At 38.3% G+C, this 18,658-nt stretch overlaps 3 protein-coding genes, 1 long non-coding RNA gene and 2 pseudogenes across 7 annotated transcripts; 4 read left to right on the top strand and 2 right to left on the bottom strand.

The window, feature by feature from the left end:
* The first annotated feature begins 7 nt into the window (after positions 1 to 7).
* LOC139778845 (probable ATP-dependent RNA helicase DDX49) lies at positions 8 to 1,364 on the top strand (annotated as a pseudogene).
* On the bottom strand, positions 1,252 to 4,071 carry LOC139778844 (uncharacterized; annotated as a pseudogene).
* On the bottom strand, positions 2,987 to 3,917 carry LOC139778842 (protein DOP1A-like). The gene is made up of 5 exons (XM_071716948.1): positions 3,862 to 3,917; positions 3,536 to 3,718; positions 3,443 to 3,474; positions 3,193 to 3,358; positions 2,987 to 3,080 (listed from the first exon to the last, which is right to left on the bottom strand). Exons 1-5 carry the CDS (start codon positions 3,915 to 3,917, stop codon positions 2,987 to 2,989), a joined length of 531 nt encoding a protein of 176 aa, XP_071573049.1.
* Positions 4,072 to 4,539: 468 nt separating the features above from the next.
* On the top strand, positions 4,540 to 5,501 carry LOC139778852 (uncharacterized). Its single transcript, XR_011719709.1, has 4 exons — positions 4,540 to 4,773; positions 4,991 to 5,133; positions 5,235 to 5,356; positions 5,429 to 5,501. It is a non-coding gene; the product is annotated as an uncharacterized lncRNA (long non-coding RNA).
* Positions 5,502 to 5,522: 21 nt separating this feature from the next.
* LOC139778851 (uncharacterized) lies at positions 5,523 to 9,869 on the top strand. The gene is made up of 10 exons (XM_071716960.1): positions 5,523 to 5,661; positions 5,839 to 5,924; positions 6,112 to 6,188; positions 6,298 to 6,449; positions 6,929 to 7,276; positions 7,403 to 7,577; positions 7,653 to 7,872; positions 8,031 to 8,123; positions 8,397 to 8,650; positions 9,813 to 9,869. The coding sequence occupies exons 1-10, from the start codon at positions 5,656 to 5,658 to the stop codon at positions 9,836 to 9,838; spliced, it is 1,437 nt and encodes a 478-aa protein (XP_071573061.1). The 5' UTR covers positions 5,523 to 5,655; the 3' UTR covers positions 9,839 to 9,869.
* Positions 9,870 to 10,654: 785 nt separating this feature from the next.
* Positions 10,655 to 18,413, top strand: Gapvd1 (GTPase activating protein and VPS9 domains 1). Of its 4 annotated transcripts, none has more exons than XM_071716974.1 (17): positions 10,656 to 10,900; positions 11,299 to 11,520; positions 11,610 to 11,753; positions 11,908 to 13,249; positions 13,337 to 13,518; positions 13,807 to 13,966; positions 14,226 to 14,399; positions 14,499 to 14,660; positions 14,766 to 15,024; positions 15,118 to 15,206; positions 15,303 to 15,715; positions 15,805 to 16,279; positions 16,466 to 16,692; positions 16,803 to 17,059; positions 17,144 to 17,355; positions 17,436 to 17,821; positions 17,891 to 18,413. In XM_071716974.1, exons 3-17 carry the CDS (start codon positions 11,622 to 11,624, stop codon positions 18,020 to 18,022), a joined length of 4,602 nt encoding a protein of 1,533 aa, XP_071573075.1. In that variant the 5' UTR covers positions 10,656 to 10,900; positions 11,299 to 11,520; positions 11,610 to 11,621; the 3' UTR covers positions 18,023 to 18,413. The 4 variants fall into 4 exon arrangements, with proteins under 4 accessions (XP_071573076.1, XP_071573075.1, XP_071573077.1 ...); XM_071716976.1 differs by having other exon boundaries at positions 10,656 to 11,520; positions 15,303 to 15,578; positions 15,684 to 15,715; XM_071716975.1 differs by having other exon boundaries at positions 10,655 to 11,520; positions 14,238 to 14,399.
* Positions 18,414 to 18,658: the final 245 nt, after the last annotated feature.

Below are 18,658 nucleotides of genomic sequence, written 5' to 3'. Positions count from 1 at the left end.
TTTAGTGTTGGACGAGGCTGATAGACTGCTCAGTGGCCATTTTGATGAACAGCTTAAGAAAATTTTTGCTGCATTACCCAAGCAGAAACAAGTATTGTTCTTTAGCGCTACAATGACAGACGCTCTTGACAAAAGTGCAGCAAATAGCTTCTGGTAAGGTATATCTCGATAAAACAACTGTACGTTATGTTACATTACGGCTAGCAGGAATGAAAATGACAACTTTTCTAGGTTTTTACGTGGCAAGAGGAAGATGACGCTGGTATTGCCACAGTAAAGGAATTGGATCAACGTTACGTGTTGTGTCCTAAGGATGTGCTTGATTCGTATCTGATAGAAGTAATTAGAACATTTCGCGCCACCGATAAAAATGGTTCCATCATGATATTCACGGATACTTGCAAGTAAAGAATACAATTGCTCTTGTCACGTAACATAAAAGATCTTTCAAAGATTACGTATCTAGATCTAATTTATATATTATTATTTTGTGTTGTATTTAGACACTGTCAATTATTATCAATGACGTTGAATGATGTTGGATTTACGAACGTGGCTCTTCACGCGATGATTAAGCAAAAGGAACGTTTAGCAGCGCTAAACGAGTTCAAGTCAAACCACGTACAGATATTAATTGCTACCAATGTCGCGGCGAGAGGCCTCGATATTCCCACGGTGGAATTAGTCATTAATCATACAATACCGAATGTACCGAAGGAATACATTCATAGAGTCGGTAGAACAGCTCGCGCAGGTAAAAACGGTATGGCGATAAGCTTGATAACTCCACACGATATCAAATTATTGCACGCGATCGAAGATGCCATAGGTACTAAATTAACGGAATACAAAGTAGACGGTGAGTACATGTCCTATTTTGCGTTTCTTTTTTTTTTTTTTTCAATAAAGATGGCTCAAAATCACATCTGATCCCTTAATTGATGTTAGACAAGGAAATCGTTACAATCTTGACGCAAATATCGGTGGCAAAACGGGAAGCGGAAATCAAATTGGATGAAACTGATTTTTACGAAAAGAAAATGATCTATAAACAAAAAAAGTTAATTTTAGAAGAATTCGAAGGAGGAATGCAACTTCCGGATGAGGTAGATACCTGGAAGGAGGAGAGAGAGGAACGTAGGAAGAGAAAAGAGCGAAGAAACAAAAATTTTAAGTTTCTTGAGACACAACGGTTTGTGTTAAAACACACACAACCTAATATATAATATATGTAATAAAAAACACCAAATGTACAACATACATTATGCCTGTTCGTATAACTTGTGATACAATGATAAGTAATACTACTGTTATCTTTTTACCATAGTTGTATTAATTCATTAAAGAAAAAAAAAGTAAAAATACGTTATGTCGCACCCAAATTGCACCACATTATAATTTATATTTAAATAATAATAAGTAATAATGCACATTGTACTAAGTGCATAATTACTTCAAAGATAAATGTATAAAAATATGTGACTAAGATATGTTTTTTTTTATTGTTTTTAAAGACGTTTTTAACGTTTTATTTTTGTTTCGTCAAACTTGGTATTAACTACTCGCAAAGTTTTATATAAATATCTTGTAAATTTAAATATTTATAAAATCATCTACTGATGTCATCTACATCTATGTATATTATGTCTTTGTGACAAGTCCTGGATATTACAAATGTATGGAATAAAATGTAATTGAAAAGGCAACTTTATATTTAAAAAAATATCATACGGCTACGTGTGAAGAGAATAACGCGCTTTTAAGATATTTAGAGGCGCGCTCTAATCTTTTCTTCGTTCTGTATTAAGTTTAATTTTTGTAAGAAGGCGTAGAGCTCGGCAACGTATTTTTTAGGATACGTGTAGAAGTGGGCAACGTGCGGCGACTCCTCGAATATCTTCATGTACGTCTGCAACATATAAATGCATACGTCTCTTACGTGATTCTCTCATGAGCCAGCAAACGCGAGGCGTTACCTTTATTCCTAAAGATTCCCAGGTATCGCGCACAGACAAATTGCTGTTTACAGCTCCAACAGGATCGGTTTTGCTCATGAATAGTAATGCTGGCACGCGTACACTGAAATATCTGACTGGATCGAATGTAATACTGTGTCGCTTGCTGATGGAATGTCTTCATATGATATCTAAAAAGTAACTTGATATTAATTAGAGATACTTATTTGTTTGGTGTTTGATCTTGTCCCTGTTGCTTACTCTACGTATTTCTGTAGCACAGATTGCAGCACCGTGTTTTTCGGGAATACCGCACGAGGAAAACCAATCGCGATCTGACTGACATCGGCTATACTGTCCCACACTTGTCCGACAATTCTGTCAGTAATGTTATTGTATTATCCTTATTGCTTTCTATCAAATCTAAAGCTTCACCCCACATGTAACCGCCTACCGAAAACCCGTGTAACAGAATTTGTTGGTAACTTTCATTTTGCTTTAAGAAAGTTAATAAATCCTGCTGCCACTAGCTGAAAACAAACTTCGAAAATTGTAACAAATGGATTAAAATCCTTCTTGTGGACGATTTACGATTTGTGACAGAATTCTATTTACAGTTTATACATAAAGTAGAGAATCGTGTAACAAATTGTAAATTGTCTAAAGCAGATCTACCATGTGTACTTACTCTAGAGCCCTTCACAGGCCACATGAGCTGCCAAGGCGTAAGGGATACCACTGCCACGTCAAAACCTTGTTCCATATACAAATTAACAAACTTCATGACGTGCCGTCGCTTTGATAACAGCTAACAGCCAAGTGAGGATAACCAACAAAGGACGATCGTTTGTTAGATTTATATTCTGAGCAACGTTCTTGGACGATATAATACGACTATCTTGCGTAAGAAACTCAATGTTCTTCGAGACATGGTGCGAGGATATCATGCGTGTTAACTGCCCGATACCCTGAAAGAAATGACAAACGTGATAACGCAAAGTGACAAACGTGGCACGAGGGAACGCACGATGTCACGAGCAGTCATTTTTCAAGCAGTCCCAGAGACATGCATAAAAGTGTTCCGCACCCACACCCTCGCACACTTTCTCCAGTAAGGAGTTAGTTCTGGTAAAATAATGTCCCCATAAATTTTTATATTACGCTCACGCACAAATCTACATATTATTTACGAATATAACAGCAAAAAATGCTGCAAAGATAATAACGTGGATCGTACCTGTCAAAATGATCAGATCCATCTTCTAGGCCCAAGAGGACGCCGCTTAAAAAACCACTTAATCCTGGTCTCAACCTTTCGCCGAGTGGCACAAAGTGCGTCTCATATACCGTTAACAATGACGGCCTGACATTCATAGCAGCATGACCCAATAACGGAAATAGCCCTAATCGAGAACAGACGAGTATACAGAATGTACCAAAGTAGCCTACCATTATTTCTTTCACGTTTCTCGACAGGTGACGCTTACCTGCGCTATAAATGAAGAGCTCATGGCTGAGCCTATTAGTGCCCATACACTTAAAAATAATGTCGTACGTTTCTAAAGCTTTTAAGTGAACACCAGAAGGTAACGCCGGATGCATGCATTGGGCTAATCTCTTTGATATTTTGATTCTCCTTGGAATAACGGGAAACTTCATGGCTCAACAGTACTTTGTTGAGCTTTCCCAAGGCAGAAATTAAATCTGCCCATTCGCTCGTGTACTCGAAGCTTTTCAGGGCCTTGTCGACAGCGGACACATAGCTGTATGACAAATATATATAACATATCACAACGAGTTCTTTGAACTGTACAAATGCCAAGTGATAAAATATAAACTATTACAATTATTACAATTATTACTGAGCCGCATGTGCCAGTGATGCTAAACATGCTAATCTACTTACACCCGATACTTCGAGTCCTTCATCAACTCGTACTCCTCTAGAGCGATGGAACCCATTGTTGCGTCTCTCTCTCTCTATATCTTTCGCGACTAAACGAACTACGCTGCGACGATGCTGTTCCTCCACGTCACTTTACATGATTCCAGATTTCTACCTCACCGCAGCCTGAATCTTCTAATCACGTGACCAAATTTGACGCTCGAATCCAGCGTCGAGCGTCATCCGTCATCGTGAAATCGCACCTTAAGGCTGAGTTTCCACTGAGCGCGTCCTGCGTCGCGTTATCACAAGTTAACCAATCAAAACATCCAATTTTATTACATTACTTGTGACGGGATGTTTAGATTGGTTAACGACAGACGACGCGACGCGTGACGCGCTCAGTGGAAACTCAGCCTAAGGCTGGGGTCCCATGGAGCGGATTACGCGGAAGCGGAACGAGCGTATCACCAATCACGGCATCATTCTGATAGAACCCTTTCAAAGATTCCGTCGAAACGATCCCGTGATTGGTGATAGGCTCGTTCCGCTTCCGCGTAATCCGCTCCATGGGACCCCAGCCTCAGCGGTCAGCGTCGAGAGATGCCCGCAATTATCGTCATTTCGTCGCGCATTGCGAACAAACCCGTCGATGCCTTCGGCGCGCAATCTGTCAATTTGAAAATCGTAATGCGAAGAGGAGTTCGTTTGACGGCAAAGGTTTGACGAGTCTCTCCATGAAAAATGAGATAACTCACGAAAGAGAAGAAGGGTAAGCGCGTTCAAGGAAAGCGCGTTCGAAGGAAATTGATCTAATAAATTGAAAAAGTTGAGAGATTCTTTGATCGAAAAAGAATTTAATTGTTACATTCGACAAGAATATCCATACGACTGAAGACTAGGATAATCGGTCAATATTAAACATAGATTAAGGTAATTTCCATCGTTATTTTCTGTTATTTATCTGTTTTCCGGAACAATAAGCACAATAAGTCCCGGCCTCGATACACCCAGAATGTGCCTGGATGTATTGAGGATGACCTGACATCTGTGCTATTTGAGTATGATTTTCATTTTTATTCTTTCAACATGCATCTTTCATCTGCTATTTACGAATTTGCTCTTATTAATGAGACTTATTCTTCATCAGATGTTCTATCCAGTTGAACTGCTTTCCCCTCGACGAAGGAGCAAATTAGCTCCTTGTTGGCTCGCTGCAACGAGCAGCGAGAAATTATTTAAAAGACACTATCCATCTGGTGCTATAAAGAAGATAAACACTGTAGAAACTTGGTAAATTATTTTGTTTATGTGCTTTTAATATTGAATATTTATAATGACATTTTTTTTTTCAATTTTGACACTTTTGTTTGCATTTTATATTACATCGCCAGCAAGCAAATTTTGGAAATAATGCAGTTGCGCAACAGATCAGATAGATTTAGCTTATATCTGTCATCACAATTAATGTGCGGCATAACAAGAATTCATCGTTTACAGGTTGTATATTATCAGAGTAAGTTCAATTCTATATATATTTATTAATGATATCACCTATGCCAGTTTATGTAATCTCATTACTTCTCAGAGGAAGTTTTTGAAATGCAACAAAAATTTGACTCTGGCGGCGGCGGCGGAGGCGGAGGCGGTCGCGGCGGCGGCGGCAGAGGGTTGAGGGATGAGTATGACGCAGTTCAGGATCTTGAATTGCCTGCAATAGATGTGCCTATTATTTCCAGTCAAAACTTTCCTAACGCTGAATTAGAAATAGACTTACACTTACTTCCTGACGAAGATCTTGATAACAGACTACAGATGATTGTGAGTGAAGATCTCGTACGGTTTAATGCAAGCTTATCAATAAATTTTGTATTTTTAAACTCTTATTCTCAAATGTTAAACCCTGTAATATGATATATAACATCCTTGAGTTTCCGAACTTTTGATTCTTTGATTGTAAACTTTATTTTTAAATATTGAAATTTTTTTCATTCACAGATGAAAGATGCAGCATGTTGTGATTTTGGTGCTTTAAATGACGAGGAGTTGGACTTTATGCTTAAATATGATTTCAATCTCTCACTGTAAGTTCCCGATTTTTATATTTTTTTTTGTAGCGTGATAACTTTCTAATTGTAATTCAACAAAAGTTCACAAAATGACAATGGTTTACGCAATTATTTGATTTTTTTCGTTTTTATATCATTAGCTCAAAATAAATTCATGACGTTTTTAACAAAGAATAATATATTTTGCTATTAATGGTTTTAGTGACCGGATGCATGAGCTACAGATCAGCGAGGAAAGATCAGCATTCCCAAAGAAGACGGCTGATATAACAATAGAAGGTAAGTGGATCAACGGGGTATTTTAAATATATGATACATAGACAATTATCATATTATGTTTAAATTAAATTTATTAATGAAATTATTAATAAAATCATTTAATGAATAGAGATCCAAGAAAAACAGTTATCTCAGGAAACCCGTGACCCAGTACTTGTGGATATATCGGAAAGAAAGAAATCCAAAGAGGGACTGTTATTAACTCCACAAAAACGACAGCCACATCAAATGCAGGTGGAAACGCCTACGAAGAGAAGACGTGTACGTTTGTCTATAACTGATAATGATTGTCGTTTGGATATAATGTGAATATTTTAACTTCATAAAGTGGAAGACAAATGAGAATACATAGGCCGATATTCATAGTTTTTCATAGGGCAAAGAATTGTACATAAAAAGTCACTCAATTATTCGGACATGCAAGATCTGACCAGTCCTGATTACGGCGTTTTTCCCTTTGTTTGATTCATAATTTGTTTTTATATTTGAGATAGTCTTAAGTACAATTTTAAAGTGTTATAAATCAATCTGAGAACCGTATTAGCATCTTAAGACATTACTTAAGATTGTTTTGATATAAGAACGGACTATGAATACGAGCCATAATGACCGAGAAGTTTTGAAAAAATTAAAATCTATTTTCCTCTTTTTTTCTTTAGAAAAATTATTTTGCGCTTTTTATTTATATTTAATTTATATTTTATTTTTACTTCTAATTCTTTCTATATATTACTTCTCAGTTATTCTCTGAGACTGCATCGGCGACTGATGTACCCCCTGTAGAAGATGTGGCAGTACCTCCTGTACCTGTAGGAGATGTGGCAGTACCTCCTGCACCTGTAGAAGATGTGGCAGTACCTCCTGCACCTGTAGAAGATGTTGCAGTAGCGGCTGAATTTCCCATAGAAGAAATGAGAACGTTAATTCTTCCACAGCAAGAGGAAACCGACATGGAATTTGAATTATTAGATTCAAGCTACATTGTGGTCCGCAGGCATTCGAAGAAAACCAAAATTATTGATCAAAAGATTGTCTTAAATGACGAACAGCTTCTGAAACAGCGTCAGAATGTAAACATTCAATGCAAGGTGGGTTCCTACATTATATAAGCTTGCAAAAGCTGTATGTAAACTTACAAAGAAGTTCAAAAAGCGAGAAACTTTAATTTCAAACGAGTCTTAAAGGTTCTGATTAAATTTTTTGTTTATCTTTAGAAATTGAATAAACCATTAACAAAAAATTTATTGCTGACACCGGCGAAAAATCTTTTCAACCAACCTTCGCACTCACCTAGGCGATGGAACAAAAGTTTACGCAGTCGCTTTGCTGATCGCATCACTGGGCCGTTCACGAGTGTAAATGAAGATGTTGCACTTGCTGTTACGCAATGTAGGTCTATATTTAGACATTTATTAAATATTCACATTAATGCATATATAACTGTGAATAAATTTATATTTTTAGTTCCTGAAAAAATGCGTGTAGAAGAGACAGTTATCACCTGGCTTCCTGCAGAAGAATTGAGTACATTCCAAAAGACGGAAACCGCAATTGCTGCCGAACCCGGAGATAGTGTTGCAAACATCCTACCAGTAACAAATATAATTCACGAAACTATGGACATATCAATGGTACCATTATCGGACGAGGTACCGGGAGCGATTGTCTTAGAAGAAGGCACTAGGTAAGTCTATTTTATCATGAAGAACTTATGATATTTACATTCAAGAAGTTATTTAACTAAAAATTTAATTATTAAGGATTATTCAGTTTTATACTCAGTCTTTCAACTGTTGCGATATTTCCTCAATTTCTCAATATCATTAAATGATATTATTTCAGCATCGTTGAACAGAGGCCGGATCAGGAAGGAATTTTATTAGAAAGACAGCGACAGTCTCCGGAAACAAAACACATTCCAGTACCTTGTACCAGGTATTTTGAATTTTTCTTTTATTGTTAAGTAAATAGTTGGACATATAACAATATTCTAAGTGTATATTTGAGTTTCTATAAACGAATGTCGACAAAAGATAGGATTCATTGATCGAAAGCTTGAGGAAAAAACAACTTTTATTGCTTTGTTGTAACCTAACAATTTTGCATAGTTCTTTCCTACGAAACTTAGCATGTTTTGTTATATCAAGTCTACCATTTATCAAAGAATTATTTGATATATGATAAAAATATTGTTTTTACTAATCTAAGCAGCTCAAGCAGGCCCCCTGCGGGACCCCCCGGGGGTCCTCCCTCGAGTCCCTCGAGCAGCTCAAGCAGGCCCCCTGCGGGACCCCCCGGGGGTTCTCCCTCGAGTCCCTCGCAACCTGCACTGACAAGCATAGAGATTTTGGCTATATTAGAAGTTTTATGGGTTGACAAGAGGGATGTCAAATTCAGTGAACTTATTCCAGCGGACACGTACACGAGAGAGGATGCTGCTACTGCTTTTGAAATACTTCTTGGTAAGTGTTACTACATTCGCAAAAAAAAGGGTAAATTTTACCTTACTTTTTCTTATTCTATCAACCTAATATTATACGACTCGTTTTTCACCCGTGTGAAGTTAGCTTCCTAACATTTAAAAAATAATCATTTGCACATGTATGCACAATTCGAATTTTTGTTTGCACACTCTAATTCAAACGGTATTAACAAAAGAATTTGAATGAGAGCAATCTTACATCAGCTTAGCCCTTCACCTACGAGAAAATCGGTTTGAAATAGTCTTAATAACTTTTGTTTGCACATTCACATACAATTCGATTCAATTGAAATGTATGTGAATATGCAAACGATGAGTCATCGAATGAGCTATAAGAAAGTTTTTTTTTTAATGTTAAGGGATTAACTTCACATAGGTTCGTTACCCGTTTTTCTAATGCATTATTCTCGTTCATAGACTTATATGCACAACAGAAACTCGATTTGCAACAGAATGACTTTTCTGACCCTTTATGGATTTCAAAATACAAGGATTAATTTATTATATATATATACACACACACACACACACACACACACACACACACACACACACACACACACACACACACACACACACATATATATATATATATATATATATTTATATATGTTAGATTATCATAAATTATTTATATATTTTTTATAAGTACATCAAATTATTATTATTTAATAGTTTTAATACCTTATGTTAAAACTTTTAACGTTTTAATGAAATGGATAAAGATCTAATGCACGATATATGTTATATGATATATCATAAGTTTATACTTACAAATATGCATTTGTTCTTTTATCCGTGTTACAAATCGTTATTTTTGCTATATAAATTACGATATTTTAATAAGAATCAAAAAGATGAAATGCACGATATATGTTATATAATATATCATAAGTTTATATTTACTAGGGTATGTACTTGTATACTATTTGTTCTTTTAGTCGTGTTACAAATTGTTATTTTTACTATGTAGATTACAATGTTCCAGTAAGAATCAAAAAGATGTTTCGTTCTATATGGTCAAAAGATTATAAATATTTTTTATAAGTATTAAATGGAGATTTAATGCACGATATATGTTGTATGATATATCATAAGTTTATACTTGCAAATATGTATTTGCATGTTATGTGTTCTTTTAGCCTACTTTGAGCGCTGTGAAAATTAAAATAATATAATAAATTACATTTCGCATTTAATTATATTTTGTAGCTTTATTTATTTATCTTGTAACTTTTATTTAACCTGGTTCCGTTCGCAGTAACACACGATTTAATTTAATAATCAGATACCAAGAAATTAACCGTTGAAGAGACATTGTGAAAATTGCATTGAAGGATTACTTTATGAATCAGAGAGCACATAGAGTTTGAGTTGACATAAGAATGTTAAAAATATTGGCAATTTGAGAGATTAATGCCCGATTTCACCAAGAAGAAGTTTTCCCCGATGAAGGGGAAGAGAGTGTTTAAAGACTAAAAGAAGTATCATTATATACAGCGTTCTGTGAGTTATATTTAATCTTCATTCAAAACAGAGGAAGAGATCCCGCCACTGTTTATAGAGAAGATGGCAGAACCAATCAGCCATTACACCGGTCGCGCTTTTCTTTGCACCCATGGTGTTAGGCTGAGTTTCCACTGAGCGCGTCACGCGTCGCGTCATCTAAGGCTGCGATCCACTTGATGCTACAAATGCTTCGAAGCATTCCTCTTCTCTTTTCTTTCAATGGAGAAAGAAGGAGAAGAAGAACGATCCAAAGCATTTGTAGCGTCACGTGGACCGCAGCCTAAGTTAACCAATCAAAACATCCCATTTTATTACATTACTTGTGACGGTATCAAAATGGGATGATTTGATTGGTTAACTCGTGATGACGCGACGCGTGACGCGCTCAGTGGAAACTCAGCCTGACACCATGCGTATAGCCAAGTATCGCGCTTGTCCAAACACGGCGAATCCGCCTTGGAAATCGGCCTTTCACGGCGACGCGAGAGGACGTATGACGTATCGCCGTCGATATCGGAGTCGGAGCAGGAAAACGCCGTACGTCCTTCGTGGTCCTTCGTCCGAGCTGGTACGGCGCATCACCCGTGAGCACCCGCGGCCATTTGTCGAAGAGAAAAAAAATCTAACCTAACAAGCGAAAGATGTGCGTGTGTCATCGGGGGTGTTGCTCTGGCCCGCGTGCGACAACAACGAATTGTGCGATCGTCATTCCCGACGACGCGTAAGTCATAAGTGCACGGACGTCGAACGTCACTCGGCCTGTCACGCGCGCGCGCGCGCGGGCGAAATCGGGTTGACGTTGACGAACACGCGCGACCCAGGAAGCAGGCAGTGGAGGGCATGCGAGAGCGAGGCGAACGCAACGAGAGAGAGATTTGTTTTCCAACGCGTGATTCGATGCGTGCGCGGCGACGATAATGGCGAAACATCCTCGCGCGGACGGCGTTTCCCCGCTGTGACGTTTTCACGGCGAGACGCGGACGGTCGCCTCGGTTTCACCTTGAGCTCCATTCCCATGATATCATCGCGAAACCACGCTCGCACACTCGCGTTATGCAATATCCGAGATCCGTCGTTTCACGCTCGGCTCCGAATTGAGATCTCTGTTTACTCCATCAGGTGAAGCGACGCTTTTTCTCTCTTCCTCGCCCCCCCTCTCTCTCTCTCTCTCTCTTTCTCACACGTACACACTTGCACGCGCGATCCTCGTGACTCGGAGAGACGGAGCATATGCGCTCGAAAGTCCTGTGGCTGAGGTTCATCGTGAAGTAGGTGTACGCCTACGTCCCGCCCTGATTTTTATTAATGCGCAGGATGAGCAATTAACAGGATTGTACGCAAGTAACTATGCAGACAACATCTCCTTCTCAATTAGATTCTGAAAATAATGCATCGCTCTATACCGCTCTATATTGTCTTTCACGTTGAAGGTACATCCAATAATGTCATCGATTAACAGTGTCGATTCCCACGGGACATTACAGTGGGACATGATGGAATTGGCCCGTCATTTGCGGCAGGAAAGGCTGTTTGTCAATTCGGAACAGCAGAACTTGCAGACTCTTAACGAACGGGTGAGTAATATTCATCGTTAAGGATTTCGTGTAATACTGTGGATTGTAATACTTCATATAAAAAAAAGGATAACAGAGATTTGTACGTGTTAATTTAACAGGAATGTATATTATAATGTACAAGCGTATATTAATAAGATTCTTTCCTGTTTAGGTGTTATATATCTCGTCGCAGTTAGCGCAGCAAGCATGGATAACCGCTCAACAGAGAGTCAATCTGAATCGCTTGATAGTGGCGAGGCCGGATTGCACTCCAGCGTCGTGTTGCCTGAGAGCAAACGCGTTGGAAAATTCACATTTCATTGATGCGTACAAGTATCTGCGCTACCAGGCGTGCTTGTCCTACGGAGAATTTCTGGGCGCGCTGCGAAAGTCACCCAAACTCCTAGCCTCGTGCTTGGTGGAGGGGGACAGAGTGATTCCGGAATCGATGCAGACAATTGTGCAGTGCTTGGCCGCCGGATTGTACGGCAGCTGCATATTGCCGGAAGACAAGAGTTTGGTCCTTCAACTGCTGAGGCATCTCATGTTACTGCAGATAATTCCGTCTGACAACCCGCGAAGATTGCTCAGGCACGGCACGTGCGCGTTTTCCAAATTTTACTCGATCTTTCACGAAAGCCTGTTCTCCGCGAAGCTCTTCTTAACGGCAGCTTTGCACAGCCCTATAGTGCAGTTACTTATGGAAGATGAAATGTTCCTGGACATCGATCCGGATAAAGCGCCTATTAGATTTCCACCTGCGGAGAGATTGAAGAAATTCGGGAAAGAAGGCACGGCCGAGTATCAAGCCAAGTTACAGCGTTACAGACTGTGGACAGTTAATTCCTTGTTTCGTATCACGCAGAGATTTATCGTCAACATTCGCGATACAATACACTGCTTTCCTACGAGTGTTTGCTGGCTTGTAAGACAAATGGCAGGGCTTCTTAGTAAGAACGGAAATGTAGATCCAAAAGAGGTGCACGCCATGTGCACGGATCTTGTATTCACGTACTTCATTTGTCCCGCTATAGTTAATCCCGAGCCTTATGGTATTACCGATGCACCGATAAGTTACGTCGCGAGGTTTAATCTAATGCAAGTTGGACAAATTTTACAAATGCTTTCGCTACAAAAGTATCAGAGTATCGATAACAAAGTTATTGATCTTTACAAGAAGTTCGAGAAGGATTCGGTGTCTTCCATAATAGACTCGATGTTGGATGGCGCGACAGAAGAGCTGGAAGAGGAACCAACGATTATTGACAATAATAAATTTCAAGGCCTGTCACGATCCGCAGCACTGTTTACGGAAAGTGAACTGAACTCTTTAATTACGTTTTTGAACACGATCGCTGGTGATAACAATGGAGAAACGATATCGCATAACTCATTTGATAGAAAACAATTAGCAGAAATGCTGTCGCAATTACCTTCGGGTTCACTGCATAATAATAAATTAAGTAATGAATACTTGGATACACCCAGCAAACGAGGTGTTGCTGCAGGAAAAGGTATATTACATGAATAGTGCAATAATGATTATGTGTGTATATGTGTCTCAATTATCAACAGTATAATGTTAAAATATTTTATAATAGGAAAAGGACGTGGTATAAGGATGACTACATTCTCACCAAATGTAACAAACGAAAGTGCGGAGGAAATTAATGGCACCGCTGCCCCTGAAGAGGAGACTTTGGATAAAAATTCTCAAGACGTACTAGTCATACCTTTTGGTCCGACAATTGGGGAATCTGTAGGGCTACTCAGTGAACAGAAGGTATAGATATACATGTATTAGTATAATAGATTTATTATATGCTGTGTATTTATTTTTTATGTATTTCATAAGAAGCTATGTGTTTTACATATGTAGCTTGTACAAAATTGTATATTAGTTTTACAAAAATGTATTTATTTTATTAATTAGTTTTATACAATAACTTTATAGAAAATTATAATGTAAATAATTGTTTTTTTATGCCTATAGCAGAATCCCAAGGAAGAGAGAGTACTAGATTTAAAACTAATAATTAAAACTATCATCAAGTAGATTCATTATTTATAGGTTTTATGCATGGAGCTTCAAAGTGGTATGGAGAATGGACCTGTTACTTTGAATCTCCCTGATGACGCCTCTACTGAACATCCTAGACAAGAGAATAGCAATGTCGAACGCATCGAAACGCAAGAGAAGAGGACTAGATTCTCGCTGTCACATGATGAAGGTATATCAGTTACTGATAATGAGTTCGATACTGATTGCTTTTATAACGTTCATGCTTTTTAGCACAGCTAACTAAAATTTACATTTACATATTTCATTAAATTTGTCTATATGTTCTGTAATTTTTTATGATATTATTTTTAGTTAATTTTTTATCTTGTACATATTTCTTCATGTCATTAGAAATTAATATCAAAGATATTAACATTAAAGAATGTATTGCTTGGCTTTTATAACACATCTACATTAAAAATAATTAGTATTGTTCGAAGGATCGATTGGCAATACGTCCGATAACTTGGAAGCTGTATCAGAAGCCGCTTCCAATCACAGTGTCGCTTCTTCTCTAGAATTAGAGACAGAAGATCAAAACGATAATCTCTCAGACATGGTGTCTGCTAATGTATCGGGTAGAGGAACTCCTAATATATCAGGTACATTAATTTTAGGTACATTTATTAAATTATTCTTTTTTTATACGTTACATCGATGATAATAATTATAAATTATTTAATTTCCTGTATAATCGCCAGGTCGAGATACACCGTCGTCTCAAATTACTGAAGGAGACGATGGACGAGCTGCGGGTGAAGTAAGGCAACTGGATTTGCCGCCGCCTAATATCCCAACTAAACAAAGTCGATCCGAAATTGATGACAAATTTTGTAAATTTGAGATTAAGAAACTTATTGAAGGTAAATACATATATCTATAAATAATACACTTAAAACGAACAATATTTATTTACTGAAAATTGATAATATTTATTTTTGCTAATTGCACATATTGGTACTTTTTAGGAGACGAGACTGTTTCTATGGTATCCGATACTTGGTCTACGGATGTGTTGGCCTCAGATAGCGAAATAGTTGAACAACAGGATCGAATATTGCTTGCTGTTCCTACTGAACAGGTTGCATCTGTGTTGCCTGCCGAACCTACGCTAACCATGTTAGACATTAGTGAAACCGCCTCTGAAGCCTGGAGCACAGATGTATTAGCTAGCGATTCGGAAAGATTAACTGAAGTAGATACCGATGACACTGCTAGTGTTGCCAGGTATATTATTACATACTACATATTACATTCGTAAAATATGATTCTACTTGAAGTAAGATATCTTCATAATTACCATTGACAATATTTTCATAGGTCTGATGATACGGCCAGATCCGAGATCGAAATAGAAAGCCGTGCTGATTCCGAGGGAAATGAAGAAACTCTTCAATCTGCAACTCCATGTAAGTATACTGCAATTATATAATGCGATGTTAGCAATATCTGATGACTTCTGATCGCAGCTATAATTACTGATATATAATTATTCCTGATTCCAGGTCTGGATGGTTCAAGCATCACTTTTCCATCAATTTCGGGGATTCGAGAGGATTCCGGCATAGGAACTTCGATAGTTCACCAGGCATCACCAACAACATCTCCATTGCCATCGTCGTCAAATGTGACAGGTCGTGGTGGAACCAGGTCCGATTACCGACGTAGTACAATGGAATATGTAGACAAAAACGCTAACAATATAAACAATATGGACTATGGTAAACCATTACGGGACGACAGGCTGGTCCACTTGATAGATAAACTTCAAATTGACAATGGTAAGCAAGTTGAACGTCAAGCACCTGCGCACAATCACATCGCTGCGGCTGCAGTCGCACCGGCGTTGCTATTAGCTAATCATATTTCTGCGCCTGTTTTGTCAGAGAAGTCCCAAAACGGTGACGTGAAAACAGAGGTTTGCATTTCTTCACTTAATCCTTCTGTCAATCTGTTGTCTTTCCCACCGAAGAACGTTATAGATCTAATGTGAATTTTGCGAATCAGGAGTTGGACAGCTGCATGGCGTCAGTTGGGGATACCGTAGGCCGATTAAGCACGGCTAGCTTAACATCCAGCAGCAGTTCCGGATCAGAACCTCGTGTGAAGAGTAACATTTCAACGTCAGATTTACCAACACCAACGGTTAATGGCACTTGTGACGCGGTAGATGGTTCGATTCCCAATTTTTCCAAGCCAAATGCATCAACGGGAGCTATTCCAAAGAGCATAAGCTTTGACATGACCGCCGAGCGTGGCGATAAGGAATTGTTGGACGACGATCAAAAAAACAAACGCGGTTTCTTTGGTAAATTAAAATTGTCATTGAGAAATCGTAGAGGTAAAGCAATGTCGTCCGTCCGCGTGACGGACGACAGATGTTTCGATCGAGAAGCTGGTGGCGACGGCGTCGATGTGTGCAGGCACAGATTACGCAAGATTATGTCGGAAGATGTAACATCATCCGGTAATGTCGCGGGCGGTAAGTTATTAATAAATAATTATTAACAATTATCGTATATTATTTTGTTGCAACATAAACGGTTTCTGTTTTAATAGTTTTGTAGAATCGAATCGAAGATAAATCGAAAAGTAATGCTAAAAAAAAGATGAAAAGTTTTCCTGCAAGTTTTAGACAGTAATAAATTATTCTTTTGATTAATTTCAGATACTACCGATGATATATTAGCGAAATACAGAAGAAAGCCAAGCGCAGCTAGCGATACAGCCTCGGTCGAAAGCAATCAGTCCCGTACAAAAGAGGTGGAAGACGAAAGACTTTCAATCGATCCGAATAATGTAGAACTATCTTATGCTTTTGCAGATGCTAAAAGAAAATTACGTATGGTACTTAGCACTGCTGACCTTCAACACATTCCATGGAATACTTCAGAGGTATTTATTGTATTATTTTTCAATCATGGCGTACAAAACAAGTTGTAATTTTTTTATGGATTACTTAATTACTTAATGTTCAAATATTCGCATATATAATTTTATTACAGAGACATTGTTGGTCGCAGAAAGAAAACGAACTGGTTGCGTTTTTGCAACTACAATTGGCAGAAGCTATAAACCTGCAGGATAGGGCATTAATAGCTCATCTTCATGAAACTTTACGTTGCGTGCGTCTATTTAATGACGATGGATGTAGAAAGCTCTTCAAATCACTTCGAGAGGACTATCAAAAGCGATCTCCTTATATCGCATATTTAATCAGATGTCGTCAGGGATTGCTGTCGACATTAGCTCACTTAGATAGGTACTGTTTATATATAAATATCATCTTTGTACGTAATGTATAAGTAAATATAAGATGTAACCGTTTAATAATAATATTTTCCAGATTATGCGTGCGAGTTAAGTGCGATCGGGATGCTATCAATAATCATCTTGTATCCGTTTGTGTGAGGGTATTTTTGGAAAAAAAGGAGGCTTTCCTCCTGCGTTTCTGCGAAGAGTTTAAAAAGCTTACGCTAGCTGACGAGAAGCAGGATCTCGTCGATAATTTTCTAGGGAAGGTCCACGCGGAAATGGACAACGATCCGATCTGGCAATGTACATGAATATAATTATTTATCTCGCAATTGATCTTAGCGGAGTGATCAGAGACGTCTGAACTTACTTCTTACTTTCAGCGGCGAGCGCCAACCAGTTAGATTTGGCGAGAGTCGTGGTGGAAAGAACCGTCATGGCACGGGTATACCACAATGCGCTCTATCCAAATGGAGATGGAGATGTATATAGGGACCAGCTTCTTCACGATCACATCAAAAAGTTGGCGAAGGTCGTAACTCCAAATCACAAGGACCTACGCATTCCAAAGGTTTATCATTACGAATGCCCCTGGCCATGGGCGCAGGCTGAATTGGCTGTGATATCGGCGTATAAGACTCCTAGGGATAAGTTGCAGTGTGTATTTCGTTGCGCGACTACCATCATGAATCTCCTCTCCATGGCGTCGGAAAGGGGCATACCTGCTGCCGACGATCTGACTCCCGTGCTGGTCTATGTCATAATCAAGGTATGCGATTGAAAAGAGAATATGTGATTTTAGCAAGAAGAGTGATTGTTAACGTGTGCTTAATTTCAGACTAATCCGCCGTCGTTGTTATCGACTGTTCAATATGTAGACAGCTTTTACGGGAATCGATTGGAGGGAGAGGAACAATATTGGTGGACGCAGTTCTGCGCCGCGATCGAGTTTATTAAGACAATGGATTAACAGTTTCTCAGGAGTATCACGATAAATAAGATTAGATTCGATGCTGGTGATAATGTAGAAATGTATCATAATCATAATTTGACGATTTCATAAAGAAGAAGACCAATATCTTGTGTAAAGCTAGCTGAACAGTTTTATGCTTCCAGTATCTTGATTAAAATTCTTAAATAGCCTCTTAAATAGTCTAACTGTTAGTTCTTTCGCACGTTATTATCTAACATTAGCAAAGACTGAATCAGATTATACGTAAAGTATGGCTTTATCTTTATTTGTAACTCTATTGTACAATTTCACAGGACATCGAAAAAAAAAGAAACGTTTAGATATTCTATAATTTATGTGTAAACAATACAGAACTTATAGAGAATTGATAACCATTTAGCAGGATAAACTGTGTTGGCGTACTCTTTCTACATGCGCACCTTCCCCAAGAGCCGAGACTCGAACCAGATCCGTGAAAAATATCGCCACTTTCGTAGAGCTTTTGTACAGTTTTACTCTAGGATTATATATCAGGAATATCGCGAGAGAAAGAAAGACTTCGGAGATTTTTATCCGAATCGATCGACATAAAGAGAGAGCATATATAGTAAAGAAGCTAGCTTTCGAGAATTTGAACGCATAATACTTGTTAAT

This window comes from Temnothorax nylanderi, unplaced genomic scaffold, assembly GCF_030848795.1.
Source record: "Temnothorax nylanderi isolate EJ_2023f unplaced genomic scaffold, tnyl_v1.0 TNYL_tig0199_pilon, whole genome shotgun sequence".
In the NCBI taxonomy this organism is placed as follows: domain Eukaryota; kingdom Metazoa; phylum Arthropoda; class Insecta; order Hymenoptera; family Formicidae; genus Temnothorax; species Temnothorax nylanderi.
The sequence above is the reverse complement of the archived record's forward strand: the minus strand, read 5'-3'. Positions and strand labels throughout refer to the sequence as shown.

Coding starts and splice junctions, on each gene's coding strand:
- LOC139778842 (XM_071716948.1), bottom strand. CDS start 3,917: ATGGGTTCCATCGCTCTAGAGGAGTACGAGTTGATGAAGGACTCGAAG. Junction 3,475..3,535: donor GCATCCGGCGTTACCTTCTG/GTGTTCACTTAA, acceptor GGGCACTAATAG/GCTCAGCCATGAGCTCTTCA. Junction 3,359..3,442: donor GCTCTTCATTTATAGCGCAG/GTAAGCGTCACC, acceptor GTTCTCGATTAG/GGCTATTTCCGTTATTGGGT.
- LOC139778851 (XM_071716960.1), top strand. Junction 7,277..7,402: donor ATGTAAACATTCAATGCAAG/GTGGGTTCCTAC, acceptor GTTTATCTTTAG/AAATTGAATAAACCATTAAC. Junction 8,651..9,812: donor TGCTTTTGAAATACTTCTTG/GTAAGTGTTACT, acceptor GTGTTCTTTTAG/CCTACTTTGAGCGCTGTGAA.
- Gapvd1 (XM_071716974.1), top strand. CDS start 11,622: ATGTCATCGATTAACAGTGTCGATTCCCACGGGACATTACAGTGGGAC. Junction 17,060..17,143: donor ACATTAGCTCACTTAGATAG/GTACTGTTTATA, acceptor AATATTTTCCAG/ATTATGCGTGCGAGTTAAGT. Junction 17,822..17,890: donor TGGTCTATGTCATAATCAAG/GTATGCGATTGA, acceptor GCTTAATTTCAG/ACTAATCCGCCGTCGTTGTT.